This window comes from Polypterus senegalus, chromosome 7 (assembly GCF_016835505.1).
Source record: "Polypterus senegalus isolate Bchr_013 chromosome 7, ASM1683550v1, whole genome shotgun sequence".
NCBI lineage: Eukaryota > Metazoa > Chordata > Cladistia > Polypteriformes > Polypteridae > Polypterus > Polypterus senegalus.
Window position 1 is genome coordinate 99,506,799 of NC_053160.1, and position 16,500 is coordinate 99,523,298.

The following is a 16,500-nucleotide window of genomic DNA, read 5'->3' on the forward strand; positions in this document are numbered from 1 at the left end:
AACCACTCACATTGAACTCCTCTCTGAACAGCTTGTTGTCATCTGCCATACGTCGATTTATCTCCTCCTCCAACTTGTCCACAGGAAGAGGTGGGTACTTCCTGTTGGTGCTTGGTGATCTTGCCAAAAGGGGCATACTTTGCAGCTCTGAAAAGACACCACACAAAATATTGTAAATAAGTAAGACATCCTTTAAAATTGCAAAAAGTGCTCACCTTGTGAAACTTACACTTCAGAGAGTATTCATTCACTGAAAACTTAAATACAGAAACAGGTACTGTATCTTGTAGGAGTGCTAACTTTCAAACAACACGTGAAATAATTTTAATATACTAAAACTCAAATGTTTGTTGACTTCATTTACTCTTAATATAAATAATTAATCATTGTATTCACTGTTCATGCAAGATGAAGTAGGGAAAATTTAAAAAATGTAACACTCAAGGTTGGTTATTTTTGTCAATTTTGTGTTTTAATATTTATACAAAATACACAAAGTTAAAAGAAATGCTTTCATTTTTTTTTTTTTTTAAAAGGAGATTTAAATTTGTAGCCAGTCTGCAAGCAACTGCTGATCTGCCAATGACAGGGGAGTGAAGGGATGTTTTCCCAAAAGATAGCCCTCTAGTAGAGACCTGCATGGGACCGATACCTCTGGTTTTTTCCCTTTATTTTCTGCATCCACATAACAAAGGTAAATGACAGCACACCAGTAAAATCAATTATATTCTATGACCCCCAATGCCATTCTGTAGCAACTGTCCTTTCCTGCCTGCTGCGAATGAGGCTGAGCATATATATACTCCAAGCACTGAGGAAGAATTTACCCAGTATCATGCCATCATAACTGGGAAAGCAGGCAAATACTTCTGATTTTTTTTTCTTCACACACCTTATTTTAACATAAAATGACAGACAGTTGAATGCAGATTTAGTGCATGAAAATGCATGAACATACAAACATACACAAGTGTTAACAAAATGAAGTAGTGAATTAGGTCTTTACCTCCAACAGCAGATGAAACATGCAGGCTTATATACGCAAGCGTATTTTTATCCACTTTGGTGTATTGTCCTGACTGTACAATTCATACTGCACAACAACAAAGAGTGGTGTGGAAATGTAAAGGAAATATTTAAATAAAGTGTCTTTGGTTATCATTCATCACTGTATCATCACAGCATGTTATTTTTTTCTGATGAAGGGTTGTTAGCAGTTCAGATTGCCACTTTAAACTGCAATGTCAGTGAAACCAGTTTTCATACCAGGTGGATGAATAATTTGAGAAAAGAATTACAAAGTAAAGAGGATAAGGGTTGTAACTGCTTAAATACATTGCATAGGTAATGTAGTGGTTGGCAGCACAATAAGCTGTTGAATATCTTGTGTGCGTTTTTTTTTTTTTTGGGGGGAAAGAAACCCCTTTATCTTTCTATGTACAAGTAGTGTTGTCACTTCAGAATTGTGTATTGACTGAGACCCACAAAAAAGATATCGAGGCAAAGTTGTAGCTGAATGTGTATATGGTGGAAAACACAAGTGCTTTGGTTTCCTGCACTGCATTTAGTTAGAAGGCTGCCTTCAATTTTAATCATGGACGTCCTTGCTTATGTGCACTTTTGATAGCCTTTCACAGACCACTGAACTGTAAGGCACTTTCATCCAGAGTGTACATTTCATTCTGATAAAGATAAGACATCCATAGCAAAATACAGGTTAGTTTCTGAGCGACTGTCTGAAAAACAGCAGTTCTAAGCTACTATTGCAATATTTTAATATATGATTAGTTAAGGAAGAAGGGAGCTCGGGCAATAAAAATGAACTTTTACTCTAATCACTACTGTACTTGCTACTAACATGATCCAAGTTTAACAATACAAAACAAATTTGAACTACTTTTACAGGAAAAAAAAAATTAAGAGTAAGGGTAAGGTAGACACTGGCACAATTAAACATACATGGAGTACTGGACAAGATGATCTCAGCAAGCCAGACTGCAGGCAACAAAATGATGGATAGGGGAAACAAAAGAGTGAAAAGGCCATTAGAATAGGATAATGCACTTCTTGATTATGGTAAGACAGTTTGGAGCATTCATATTTATAAACTGTGACAATGCATTCTTAAGCAGTTTACCATAATATACATTGCATCCAGAAAGTATTCACAGCGCATCACTTTTTCCACATTTTGTTATGTTACAGCCTTATTCCAAAATGGATTAAATTCCTTTTTTTCCTCAGAATTCTACACACAACACCCCATAATAACATGAAAAAAGTTTACTTGAGATTTTTGAAAATTTATTACAAATAAAATTGAGAAAGCATGTACATAAGTATTCACAGCCTTTGCCATGAAGCTCAAAATTGAGCTCAGGTGCATCCTGTTTCCCCTGATCATCCTTGAGATGTTTCTGCAGCTTAAATGGAGTCCACCCATGGTAAATTCAGTTGATTGGACATGATTTGGAAAGGCACACACCTGTCTATATAAGGTCCCACAGTTGACAGTTCATGTCAGAGCACAAACCAAGCCTGAAGTCAAAGAAATTGTCTGTAGACCTCCAAGACAGGATTGTCTCGAGGCACAAATCTGGGGAAGGTTACAGAAAAATTTCTGCTGCTTTGAAGGTCCCAATGAGCACAGTGGCCTACATCATCCGTAAGTGGAGGTGACCAAGAACCCGATGATCACTCTGTCAGAGCTCCCGATGTCCTCTGTGGAGAGAGGAGAACCTTCCAGAAGGAAGCTACTCCTTAGTAAAAGGCATATGGCAGCCCGCCTGGAGTTTGCCAAAAGGCACCTGAAGGACTCTCAGACCATGAGAAACAAAATTCTCTGGTCTGATGAAACAAAGATTGAACTCTTTGGTGTGAATGCCAGGCGTCACATTTGGAGGAAACTAGGCACCGCTCATCACCAGGACAATACCATCCCTACAGTGATGCATGGTGGTGGCAGCATCATGCTGTGGGGATGTTTTTCAGTGGCAGGAACTGGGAGACTAGTCAGGATAAAGGGAAAGATGACTACAGCAATGTACAGAGCCATCCTGGATGAAAACCTGCTCCAGAGCACTCTTGACCTCAGACTGGGGCGACGGTTCATCTTTCAGCAGGACAACGACCTTAAGCACACAGCCAAGATATCAAAGGAGTGGCTTCAGGACAACTCTGTGAATGTCCTTGAGTGGCCCAGCCAGAGCCCAGACTTGAATCCGATTGAAAATCTCTGGAAAGATCTTAAAATGGCTGTGCACCGATGCTTCCCATCCAACCTGATGGAGCTTGAGAGGTGCTGCAAAGAGGAATGGGCGAAACTGGCCAAGAATGGGTGTGCCAAGCTTGTGGCATTATATTCAAAAAGACTTGAGGCTGTAATTGCTGCCAAAGGTGCATCGACAAAGTACTGAGCAAAAGCTGTGAATACTTATGTATATGTGATTTCTCAGTTTTTTTATTTTTTAATAAATTTGCAAAAACCTCAAGTAAAGTTTTTTCAAGTTGTCATTATGGGGTGTTGTGTGTAGAATTCTGAGGAAAAAAATGAATTTAATCCATTTTGGAATAAGGCTGTGACATAACAAAATGTGGAAAAAGTGATGCGCTGTGAATACTTTCCGGATGCACTGTATGACAGGATTCAGGCAAAACAATAATACACAGGTCTAGGCTATGGTAAACCACAATGTATCATCAGTCAAACTCCATGTGTTGCTGATTGTTGAGGCCTATCATATTTGTACTTGTGTTTCTCAATGTCTTTTATACATGGTCTGGTCCAGCTTAAAAATCAGAAGCCTGCAATTATCAGCAAAAGTAGGCAGTGTTTATTTATTTTTATTTCCTTGTATTTTGAAACATAAGACAACTTAATAAAAAGAGGGTAGAACATGTCAAGTAAAATAGTATGCTTCAAAAATAATCCATGAAACAGATGATGTTTAAAATAGTCAGGTTGTGATTTTGTTGTTTTATCTGTAGTTCAAATCTGAACAAATAATGTTTACAGGAAATGGCAATTCAGTGATAAATAAAAGACCAATCACTTCCCTGTTGAAAAAGATACATTTTATTCTTTGTTAAATCTTCCATATGGTGCATATCAAATTTAATTTGGCTAGTTTGTTACCATCACAGCAGCGAAAATTTGAACTATATCAATCTTTTATTCCTGAAGAAATTTACATAGAAGTAGCTTAAAAACTGAAGAGGCAGACACTTCCAAACTTTCACTTTCAGAGTTCAGCCACTGTTTGATCAATAACAGATAGCCAAATATTTATTATAAAATTAAAGTCACTTCTGGGGCCCCTTTAGGATTAGGGTCCCTCAAGCTTAAGTAGTTTCATAGTAGATCAGACCTTGCAGTTGACAGAATGAAATGAGAACATTTTTATTACCTTAGTCAGAGTGTTCTGGTGATTCTATGCAAAGGCAATTTGCTATCAAAAAACACAACTTTCATCTTACCTGTGTCATCTGCACGGCCATTTTGAAGTCTGAAGGAGTTTGAATGGCTCCCTGCTTGTTTGTACTTCTTAAATCTAAAAATGGACAGACAGTACCAAATTAGGAGAAGGATTTTTTAAAGGCTGTTGTACATCTTGTATAACAACACACCATATTCATAAAATGACCACAACATAATAAAAAATAAGGATTTTAAATATAATAATAATGACTAATCATAAGTTACTGGTATTTTGAAAACAGCAAAGCCACACAAGTCTGATGTTTTCAATTTTAGGTTAGAATATAGAAGAGAATATCATTTGTATGGCTTTTCTACTGAGGGATCATAATTTAACACATTTGTGCAAAATGACCATAAAGCTGAGTTAATGACAGTTTTACCAAAGTTCATTTAATAAATAATGTCTCTGATTCATTGGAACCATTATATATTATATATATACAAATTTATTTATAGCATAAAAGTCTATACTTTGAAACACATTGGTTTGGTGACAAGTTTAAATGAAGTCATCAGCTGTTGATTTTGATTCTTGAATATAATTAAAAATTACAGAGACTGTGGAATCTGCAGCAGAAGAGCCAAACGGCCATTGTTTTATAGTGGCCAAATTATGTAAGTAACTGAGACAGCTATAGGAAGACTGAGATGCTGGAATTTTGCTAGCTAACTTGAGTTTTCTTTGTTCACATGTTCTGACAATTCCCTGGGTTTCAGAAGAAGATAATGGGATGTGCTTGCTCATGCCTCAGGTTCATTAGAAGGGGAGTGGTGTCTGCTTGCTTTTGGTTATTTCACTGGTGTAGTTTTCAGGAACATACCAGTTTAAAAATGATTAACATTGCCCTGTCAAAGCCTTTAGAAGCAAGGAATTAGTGATTAATCATGGTTTAATTACCTTATACTAAGAGTTTTGTAACAATCTTTTTGATTATAAGGTTGATTCAAATTTGTATTGAAAAATTTAACTGTTAAGGCTGATACAGACTTTAAGGCATGTTGTTCGTGGAAACAGACACAAGCAGGTAAGAAAGAATTTCACTGCACCATGTTCACATAACATTATTACTACATGTGACCAATATTTAAATCACACATTAGATCATTTTATACAAGCAGAATGGATACCCTTCAGTGTTTAACACAATTAAATTAACATAGCTTGGATTGGCAATATTTTGAGCAAAAGGTTAATAAAGTTTGCTGCAAATTGTGCAATGCTGTGCTATCAAACAAAAGCAGCACATCTATAATGCATTGCCACATACAAAACTATTATGCTGCTTTCAAGGTCAGACTGAAGCAACTTACCACATCAGCAGCAATAGCAGGAAAGAAAAAACTCTATACTCACTAAATCATACAGAAGGCATTTATAGTGACAGAACAGGACATGTTACCAATCAACTTGGTTCTAGGCAAACGCTTTTGACAGCTAATCACTGAGCCATCTAGTGGCACCGACACCAGTTATAGAGAAAACATTTTATAAAGAAAACACAATAGCTGAAAACCCAGTTAATGATTCCATTTATTGGTTCAATTCCTTAACAGTTATCTTATTATTCCCTTGATTATTTAAAATACAATGGTTCAAAACACATAAGGAAAGGGGATCTTTTTTTTTGTGGCTGTTCCAAGACTGTGGAATGAGTATTTGTTAGAAACTGCTTTCATGGACCTGACATTTACTGTAAATCTTATTTAAAGACACTTCTTGTTTTTCTCTGGCTTTTGAAGACAATAAATAATGTGTTTGTTTTGTTATACAGTAATTACTCCTCGATCGCAGGGGTTGCATTCCAGAACCACCCGCGATAGGTGAAAATCTGCAAAGTAAAAACCATATGTTTGTATGGTTATTTTTTATATATTTTAAGCCCTTATAAACTCTTCCACACTGTTTATAAATATTCCCCGCAGAGTTATACAGCATAAACCCTTTGTATTCTCTTAGATATTAGGTAAGATTCATTGAAATTATGTATGTAAACACACTGTTTATATACAGTAAAACCTAAATATTAAAGATATCAAGTGTCTCCGATATCACATGTTACAGACATTACGACAGACAGGCCACCAGCAATAAATACGTACAATGCAAGAAAAACTGTATACAGTAAATGTGTGTACAGTGACACTAAACGTATGTACATGTACTAAGTACATGACAACTTGTCCGATAACTATGAGTTTAATTTTACTGCACAACAAATGAGAGCATTACAGCCCTTCTAAAGGTGCCTCTTCAGGCGATTGTGTAGCACCGCCGTTGTTCTTCTTCCGGCAGTCTTCAATCCAAATCCCTAAAGCAGATTCCATCCGGACTACTGCCTTATTACATCCGCCCTGGTTAAAAGGACACTGCGGCCGTAGATCTTATATTCTTTTCCTCCTTTTTAAATAAAAAGAATCGTGGACACATTGATGCCGTAATGGCGTCCTACAGTGGTGTAGCTTTTCCCTTCCTTCAACATATCCAAAACTTTTGGCAATCGTTAGCATCTTCCGTTGGCGCTTGGGCACAGCCCCTGAAGCAGTAGCAGGAGCAGATCGTTTTGGAGCCATAACAAAGGGCTTGACTACGCACAAAGATAAACACAAAAGAGCACAAAAGTTAACTCTTTACACAGCGAAACATGTTGATGCTGAATGAGCGAGACAAGACTTCCTGGTTAACGCCGCGGAATCAAATTTGGCTCTCCGTCGCTGAGCCAGTCAGCACACAGGAACTTAACTGCATGCTCTGATTGGTTAGCTTCTCAGCCACCCGCCAATAGCATCCTTTGTATGAAATCAACTGGGCAAACCAACTGAGGAAGCATGAACCAGAAGTAAAAAGACCCATTGTCTGCAGAACCCGCGTTATATATTTAGATATGCTTACATATAAAATCCGCAATAGAGTGAAGCCGCGAAAGTCGAAGCGCGATATAGCGAGGGATTACTGTAGCTTGGAAGTCATGTTCTTTTAAGAGTTGGAGTTTGGAGACCAAATTGTATTGTCTTTATTTGTATAGTTATTTCAGTGTTTTTATGTCACAAATTTGCTTTGTTTTACTTTGTATAGCACTTTGGTGCAGCTGTTTGCGGTTTTAAACCAGTGGTTCCCTTTGTTTATGCTGCAAACTATAGCAAATGTGCCACATTTAACCCAAAAATTACATATGTTGTTATGTATTACAGAGCTTTTTAACATATTCAAACACTTTCATAGGTAAGGACATTTTCATTTATTTTTTGGTGCATTCTTACATAATTCATACAATACCTACTGCAATAGCCATGTCTGTCTGTATCAGACAACTAGGACCCCCCCATTGACTGATTTTGTTGAAATTTGCACACTTAATCTTCAAAGACCTTTGTCAAGATGGTTCAATTTTTGTTGAGATATCTTGAACAGGACATACTGTACAACAAGTTTTGAAAGGGTACATTGTTAGCTACATGGCATTGTAAAGTATTGTTAATTGCAACTATTTATGTGGTATTTTAACATTTCTAACTGCATTTTATTATCACTCTTATTTTTTTAATATGACTCATTGTTACAAAAATATTTAAAAAAGAAAAATATGATAACTTACTCTTGGATGAAGTAAGTAAAAAAAGTGAATTACTTCAACTTTTACATCAGTTAACTTAGTCGTTGAACTTTGGTACCTTGTTTTTAGTTGAGTCAATTGTCAAAAACTGGTTACTGTGGTTTCAGTTATTAAATATTACATATTGTTTCTTTATTAAGACTTTTTTTTTACTTTTCTCTTAATTTTGTCAAAATGGCAAAGTTGAAAAAGCAATATTGCTATGAAGGTAGAAAACATTACACATTATTCAGCTAGATTTTTTTTTACTTTTATTTTATTATTGTCACAATGGCAAAATTCAGAAACCAGTATTGCTAAGCAAGAAGAAAAACCTTGTTAGGATTAGTTCAAACGTGCATTCCCAGGAAAGAGAAGCAGAGTACTGATTATGCTTGCCAATTCCATTCTATTTTCAGGGGTATTACAATTAAAGGTAAACAATGAAGCTAATATATGTTATATTAGATGATGGTTTACTGAAGATGTTTAATCAGTATGGCACTGCAGAAAATATGTAAATTAATAAATACATACATAATATAAAATCTGCCAGACTACTGAAGCACACTAAAAAAACATTAGGGTTTTCTAGGAAATGTTACAAAGATATTTAATCCCCTTATCCATTATAGAATCTGCTTAATCCAGTTTATAAGTTTATAATTCTTTTATAAGAACACAGCTCCAGATTTTTTCCTCATACACTCCTCATCTGTAATATTATGGTTTTTTTTTGATCACTTATTTTTAAGAAATGTAGCAAAATGATGAGTGCTGCTTAGTCATGCTTATTTTAAATAGAACTCAATGGATATGTCTGAAAGAGTCTAAATTATATGCATTCCAATTTCAGGATTATAAGTAGCTCAGGCCCCTTCTTCAGGCAAGATGTAATCTTGATTACATTTTACATCTTACCTGAAGAAGGGGCCTGAGTTGCCTCGAAAGCTTGCATATTGTAATCTTTTTAGTTAGCCAATAAAAGGTGTCATTTTGCTTGGCTTTTCTCTACATTTATAATGGCTAACACGGTACAACACCCTAGTACTACAGGATTATGCATGTAATCCTAAATATCACATATTTGTTTTAATAACTTGAATACCACCATTTTTATAATGTACTTATTATAAATTTAGCTACATTTCCTAAATATTCTGTTAGTCCAAAAGAGCTTTTATTTTTATTTTTTTTTAATTAAACAAACCAAATTAATGACAAGTATAGGAAGCATTTTCCACTCTTGTAGCAAAACCTCTTCTCACATCATGGCTCACCTGAGCATATACAGAACGATGACTATGAAGACAATAACCAGCAGAGATGAAACAGCCACCATAACAGCGATGATTGGAGTATCATCTATCAAAATACAAAATATGTGTCAATGTTCTCCATTCAGCCTGCCATTTACTAGGCTAACCTATCAAAATCTATCTATCTGGTCATAAGTAAAAGCATGCACAAGATTAAAGCAAGAGTGACTTACGGGAATTTGAAACACTGAAGGATTTTATATAGTAGGTCAGTTTGATATGAACAAAGTAAAGCAACTAACCATATAAGACCTCAGAAAAAATTTCTTTAGATTTATTTGACACAAGAGAGTAAGGACTTTTTTAAAGAGCTCTTTGGACAACAGTTACTGTCCTAAGAGTTAGCATGCATCACCTATTTAGACTGGTTATGAAACATAATTGGACTATGCACAGATATAAGAACAAATTTTATGGACAAAATAAGACAAGTAAAATCAAAGATAATCCACAAAACTAAATGTTTCAACAACAGTACACTTAAGGCTAACTTGAATCAGATTCACCAGACAAATGTTGGCATTAGATCGGTGTTTGCTGAGTTGCCTTACCAGGTCCATTTGAAGCTCCTCCTACAACAAAAACATAGCCATAGAGCATGAGAACATTTAAAAAACGAGGCACTAATTTGTACTTTTAACTATACAGTAAGACATTAAATATAAGGCAGAATAAATACAATCTGTATCAGTTGATAAATGGTAAAAATTCATGGAATCTTCAACTACACTGTAGAAGAGGGGTGTTATATTTCATTATACCGGACACTGGGCCTGTTTTACAGTATGGAATTTATGGAAATTTCGCAGTTGAATGACAATTAAAAGCAGAATGATTCTAGAATGTTTACAACTAACAAAACAGTTCAGGAAAAGTACATAGTAAACAAATGTGGGTAAGGTATACATGGGTAATTAAAAACATACAAATAAGGGTGGCAGCAGAATGAGGTGAAAAAATATTAGTAAATTAGTTGTTCCATGCCAAAGATCTTACCAGAAGTGGTCAAACTTATAACTTCAGTGGTTGTCTTTTCAGCAAAAGTTGTCCGATCCTCTGTAATGGGCTGAGGCAAAGTGGGCTTCAGGGTCCCATTTGTTGTATTTGTTGTTATAGTTGTGCTAAAATTGTTCCTAATCACAGAAGAGCTGGTTGAGAGGGTGTATGAAGCAGTAGTGGTTAATGTGTCATTAGGATCTGTAGTGCTAGCATTTCCCACGACAGTGACAGTTGAAGAAACATCAGTTGAATTCACACTGGAAATTGTGGACAGAAGTGTTTCAGTTGATGAGATGGCTGAACGGGTGGTTGTGAACTGGGACTCCACTGGCAGGGAAAAAAAAAAATAGAAAAAAATGAGGTAGACATGAAAAGAGCAGGGAGATATTCATAACGCACATGATATCCAATATGGTGTTCCACAAGGCTCTATCCTGGGTCCGCTGTTATTCTCAATCTACATGCTTCCGTTAGGTCAGATTATCTCAGGGCACAACGTGAGCTACCACAGCTATGCTGATGACACACAGCTGTACTTATCAATAGCACCTGATGACCCCGATTCTATTGATTCACTAACACAATGTCTGACTAGTATCTCAGAATGGATGAATAGTAATTTTCTCAAGTTAAATAAAGAGAAAACTGAAATTTTAGTGATCAGCAATAATGGATACAATGAGGCTATTAGAAATAAACTGGATACATTAGGATTAAAAATCAAGACGGAGGTAAAAAGCTTAGGGGTGATTGTTGACTGTAATCTGAATTTTAAATCACATATTAATCAGATCATTAGGACAGCATTTTTTCACTTAAGAAACATAAGTAAAGTTAGACCTCTTATATCACTGAAAGATGCTGAGAAATTAGTTCACGCGTTTGTTTTCAGTCGACTAGATTACTGTAACGCACTCCTCTCAGGACTACCCAAAAAGATATAAATCGTTGCAACTAGTGCAGAATGCAGCTGCTAGAATCCTAACTAGGAAAAGAAAATCAGAACATATTACTCCAGTTTTGATGTCACTACACTGGTTACCTGTGTCATTCAGGATTGACTTTAAAATTCTGCTTATGGTTTATAAAGCCTTAAATAATCTCGCCCATCTTATATATCGGAATGTCTGACACCTTATATTCCAAATCGTAACCTCAGATCCTCAAATGAGTGTCTCCTTAGAATTCCAAGAACAAAACTTAAAAGAAGTGGTGAGGCGGCCTTCTGCTGTTATGCACCTAAAATCTGGAATAGCCTGCCAATAGGAATTCGCCAGGCTGATACAGTAGAGCACTTTAAAACACTGCTGAAAACACATTACTTTAACATGGCCTTTTTATAACTTCATTTTAATCGTAATTTAACTTAATCCTGATACTCTGTATGTTCAATTCATCATAACAACTATTCATGGTGGCTCTAAAATCGGTACTGACCCCTACTCTCTTTTCTGTTTCTTTTTCCGGTTTCTTTGTGGTGGTGGCCTGCGCCACCTCCACCTACTCAAAGCTTCATGATGCTCCAACAATGATGGACGGATTAAAAGGCAGAAGTCTACGTGACCACCATCATCATCAAGCCCTTCCGTGAGAATCCTAAATCCAAAGAGGACTGTTTCATTTATGTTAGGTAGAATGCCCAGAGGGGACTGGGCGGTATCATGGTCTGGAATCCCTACAGATTTTATTTTTCTCCAGCCGTCTGGAGTTTTTGTTTTTCTGTCCCCTGGCCATTGAACCTTACTCTTATTCGATGTTAATGTTGATTTATTTTTTATAATTATGTCTTTCATTTTTCTATTCTTTAATATGTAAAGCACTTTGAGCTACTGTTTGTATGAAAATGTGCTATATAAATAAATGTTGTTGTTGTTATTATAAAATTGTAAATTTTATCATCAGAGGAAACCAGTCAGGTATTTCTAGTAAATGGAATTGGTTTCAATACTCTTATTCAGTTAGTTACTTACAAAACATAATCAAAGACACCAAGCTTCAGCATCAAGATTGTGTCTTTTTGCTTTAGACTCTGGCTCCTGTTCATAAGGTATGCAGCCATAATAGCCTGTCCTTAATAATAAAACACATGTCGTCTTCTTTCTCACACAAGTTGTAGCATGGAATCCCATGTGCATTTTTGAAGACAAGCCCATTAACTTCAATACTTACCAGATGACAAGAGCACCATCAATAAGATGTCAAAGAGGACCAAGACCCACAATTCCATGATGCCCTAAAATAGGAAGATGAACAAAAAGCTTTAATTGTGGCTTTCCAAGGTAAAAAAAAAACAATAATAATATCTCTACTTTTTCAGTTTTTCTCAGTTCTTAGTCTTTAATTAATGGATTATTTTAATTAACAATAAATGTGAAAAAACATTTTTATTTTTCATAAACATTTCATATTAGTTGCATCTCACACAGCCTAAAAATATATATTAAAATCAACTGGAACTCAAAAGGAATAAATCATGTCTGGCTACAATACCCTCAAGCTACTACCTCTTTGGGCTTCTCAGCACAACTCACACCCATATGCTTTAATCTGCCACTACTTCCCAATAAAATTAAATATAATCTCTAGATCTGGGCTACTCAACTGTGGTCCTGGAAGTATACTGTGGCTACAGGTTTTTGATTCAAACTAATTGCTAAGCCTTACTGAGAATAGAACAAATTTAATTTCATTGTTTGTAAATGTTTTCATTCAGCCAGCTCAGGTCACTTTTATTTCATCATTTTTCCTTTGTAAGGATATTATCCAACTGATCTGCGGCCTGCAGAACATTATGAATTCTCAGTTCTTTTTTTTTTTCCCCCCGCTCAGTTTCTTTTCTTTCCAAATACACTCCTCAAAAAATTAAGGGTACACTTAATGATCCCAGTCTAACACCAAGTCAATTAGGCTTCAGGGATATCAGTCAGTCCAGTTAGGATGCATAAGCGATTGTGAATCAACTTCAACTGCTTTGGTGCACATCCAAGTAACAACAGGTGCCCTGGAGAGGCAACAGCAAGACAACCCCCAAAAGGGGAATGGTTTTTCAGGGGAAGGCCACAGAAAATTGCTATTTCCATATTCTTTCAGACTGATTCTTACCTAGTTTTGCATTTTGCAATTGTCCTTGTCACTACTGCTATTATGAGGAGATACCTGCAGCTGATTCAAGTTATACAGATAGTCCAGCTCCTCCAGGATGGCACATCTATATATGTTGTCGCAAGAAGGTTTGCTGAGCATGGAGGAGATACCAGTAGACAGATTATTACACAAACAAAGAGAGCTGGGCAACATCATAGAAGAGCATCAATCCAGCAGCAGGAGCAGGATTTGCTCCTTTGAGCAAGGAGGAATAGGAGAAACACTGCCAGAGCCCTACAAAGAGACCTCCAGCTGGCTGCTGGTTTGCATGTTTCTGACCAAACTGTCAGAAACAGACTCCATGAGGCCCCGATGCCCTTTAGTGGGACCTGTGCTCAAAGCCCATCATCATGCAGCTCAATTGGCATTTGCCTAAGAGTAACACAATTGTACCACTGGCACCCCGTTCTTTACAAAGATGAGAGCAGGCTCAAAATGAGCACATCTGACAGAAGTGAAACAGTCTGGAGATGCAGTGGTGAACATTTTGCAGCCTGCAACATCATCCAGAATAACCAGTTTGGCAGTGGGTCAGTGATGATCTGGGGAGGCATATCCTTGAAGGGTTGCACAGACCTCCATGTGCTGGGCAATTATACCCTGACTGCTGTTAGGTACCAGGATGAAATCCTAAGAGTCATTTCCAGACCTTGCATTGGAGTAGTGGGCCCTGGATTCCTCCTGATGCAGGACAATGTCCAGCCTCATGTGGCAAGAGTGTGTAGGTACTTGCTATATGACAGACGCATCAATGCCACTGACCGGCCAGAACATTCTCCATACCTGAATTCAATTGTGATCCTCTGGGATATTATGGATTGGTGCATTCAACGACACCAAGTAGCACTACAGACTGTCCAGGAGCTCACCGATACCTTGATCCTGGTTTGAGATGAGATCCCCCAGGACACCATTTGCTGTCTCATCAGGAGCATGCCCAGACATTGCTGGGAACGCATACAGGCACATGGAGGGCCACACACACTACTGAGTCACGTTTTGAGTTGCCATGATGAAATTCACACAAGTTGGATCAATTTGTTTTACTTTAATTTCCGGTATGATGTTGAATTCAGCCCTCTATGGGTTGATGATTTCTGTTTCCTTTAACCATTGTTAAATCATATTCTTTACAACCAATTACATAGTATAACACAATAAAGAAATTCCACTTGAATATTATGTTCAGCAAGATTCAATGTGTGATTTAACTGTTCCCTTAATTTTTTTTGAGCTGTAATTTTATTAAAGCAGATTCTTCATGATGAAGATACGCAGATGGCATCTTCAAGAGATTAGATTTGTAATTTTATGTAATGTAATATGTAAAGGTAGAGGAGTTGGATCAATACAGTTGAGAAATGCGATATTTTTCAATCATGACATATCAGCATTGCACTGCAGTTTTTTTTATTTCTTCTTGCTATGTGTAGGTATGGGAATCTGTACAGCTGTTTGGGTTCTTTTTAATCTTTACAATGTTTCATCTATGCTTAAGAGGCATGCCAATTGAAAGTATTTTCATATTACAAATCTGGCACTCCAGGAAGCTACAAAACTAGTAATTTCTTTAATCAAACTACTTTTTATATGTAAACTCAAGTGGACTCTTTGTTTGATCCGATCAAAAGTGAGAGAATTGTTCTTAAAACTGAAAAAAGCAGATGCACATTATGGCAGTGGACATGTACAGTATATAGTCACAAGACATAAATATTTGTAAACAATATTTAAAACATGAAATAATTAAATGCAAATTATTGATTGAAAGCACCAGGACAAACATAAATGCTTATTTCATAAGGGCTCATCAGTGTAAAAGTCAGATTATGCACCAATGTGTTTAAGTGCAGTTGCTGAAAATTTCCATCCTTACTCAAAATGAATTTGGGATGCTGACATGCAAAGGCAGACCAGGGTTATGTGTAGTTTAAAGTAGAGGTCAATTACTTCATATGATTTACCTCCACAAAAGAAGATACATCATTGTTCATATGAGAAGATTTTCGTAAGCAAAATTTAAAGATTGCAAATAACTGTTTAATTAAACTGTATGCTCAATTTTACTTTCTTGATTAGGCAGACAAAACAAATAAAAACAAAGGCTTTAACTCCTCCTTCAATATTTTCAGAACTAAGATGCATATTAATATGGAATTCTTTCAGGCCTAAGAAACATTCATGAATACACTTTATACAATTTAATACAATTCATAATTTATATTTATTAAATTTCTTTTTTTTATTAATTTTATTATAATCAATACATAGTAATCAAGTTTTTACAAAAAAAAAAAAAGAATTATGCTAAGAACAGATCGATCCCCACCCTTGAGAGAGAGAGCAAGCCAAATGGTGTAAAATTTAAGGCTTGTAAAAAATACCTAAATCAACAAATTCTCTGTGCTTTATAAACTCATTTCAAAATATTACTGATTAGATCCTGCCATGTTTTGAAAAAAGTCTGCACAGATCCTCTAACTGAGTATTTGATTTTTTCCAATTTCAAATAGTATAACACATCGGTTTCCCACTGACTTAAAAGAGGAGAGTTTGGGTTCTTCCAGTTTATCAGAATAAGTCTGCGTGCCAACAGTGTAGTGAATGCAATCACAATTTGTTTGTCTTTCTCCACCTTAAGACCCTATTTTAATATTTATTAAATTTCTTAAAGTGATTTCACAGACATCATTATGATTCACTTTATCTCAGAAAGATGAGATTCATATGAAGTGATTAGGAAGAAAGGTTTAATGAAGATTTTTTTTAAGGTCCCTGAGCTGAACAATTTAGCCATCTCCCACTCCTGCCAGCTAGACCTTCAGAAGGTGGATAAAAACCATCTGGCTTTCAAGCATACTACATAAAACTGTATTTTTGAGGTAACAGCCAGTAATATATATTTTTTTAATAATCTTCAAATGAGTATTATCTCATGAGTATAACTTTTTTGGTAATAAATGCAGCT

At 36.1% G+C, this 16,500-nt stretch overlaps 1 protein-coding gene across 1 annotated transcript in view; it reads right to left on the reverse strand.

Moving 5' to 3' along the window:
- ptpra (protein tyrosine phosphatase receptor type A) overlaps positions 1-16,500 on the reverse strand; it is a 191,779-nt gene that overhangs the window by 48,352 nt on the left and 126,927 nt on the right. Inside the window, exons 3-8 of the mRNA XM_039759072.1 lie at positions 12,558-12,621; positions 10,386-10,715; positions 9,941-9,961; positions 9,351-9,435; positions 4,477-4,550; positions 11-147 (exon numbers count right to left, since the gene is read on the reverse strand). Of these exons, the coding sequence (XP_039615006.1) occupies positions 11-147; positions 4,477-4,550; positions 9,351-9,435; positions 9,941-9,961; positions 10,386-10,715; positions 12,558-12,615 (705 nt within the window). The 5' untranslated portion in view covers positions 12,616-12,621. The remainder of the gene's footprint in view (positions 1-10; positions 148-4,476; positions 4,551-9,350; positions 9,436-9,940; positions 9,962-10,385; positions 10,716-12,557; positions 12,622-16,500) is intronic.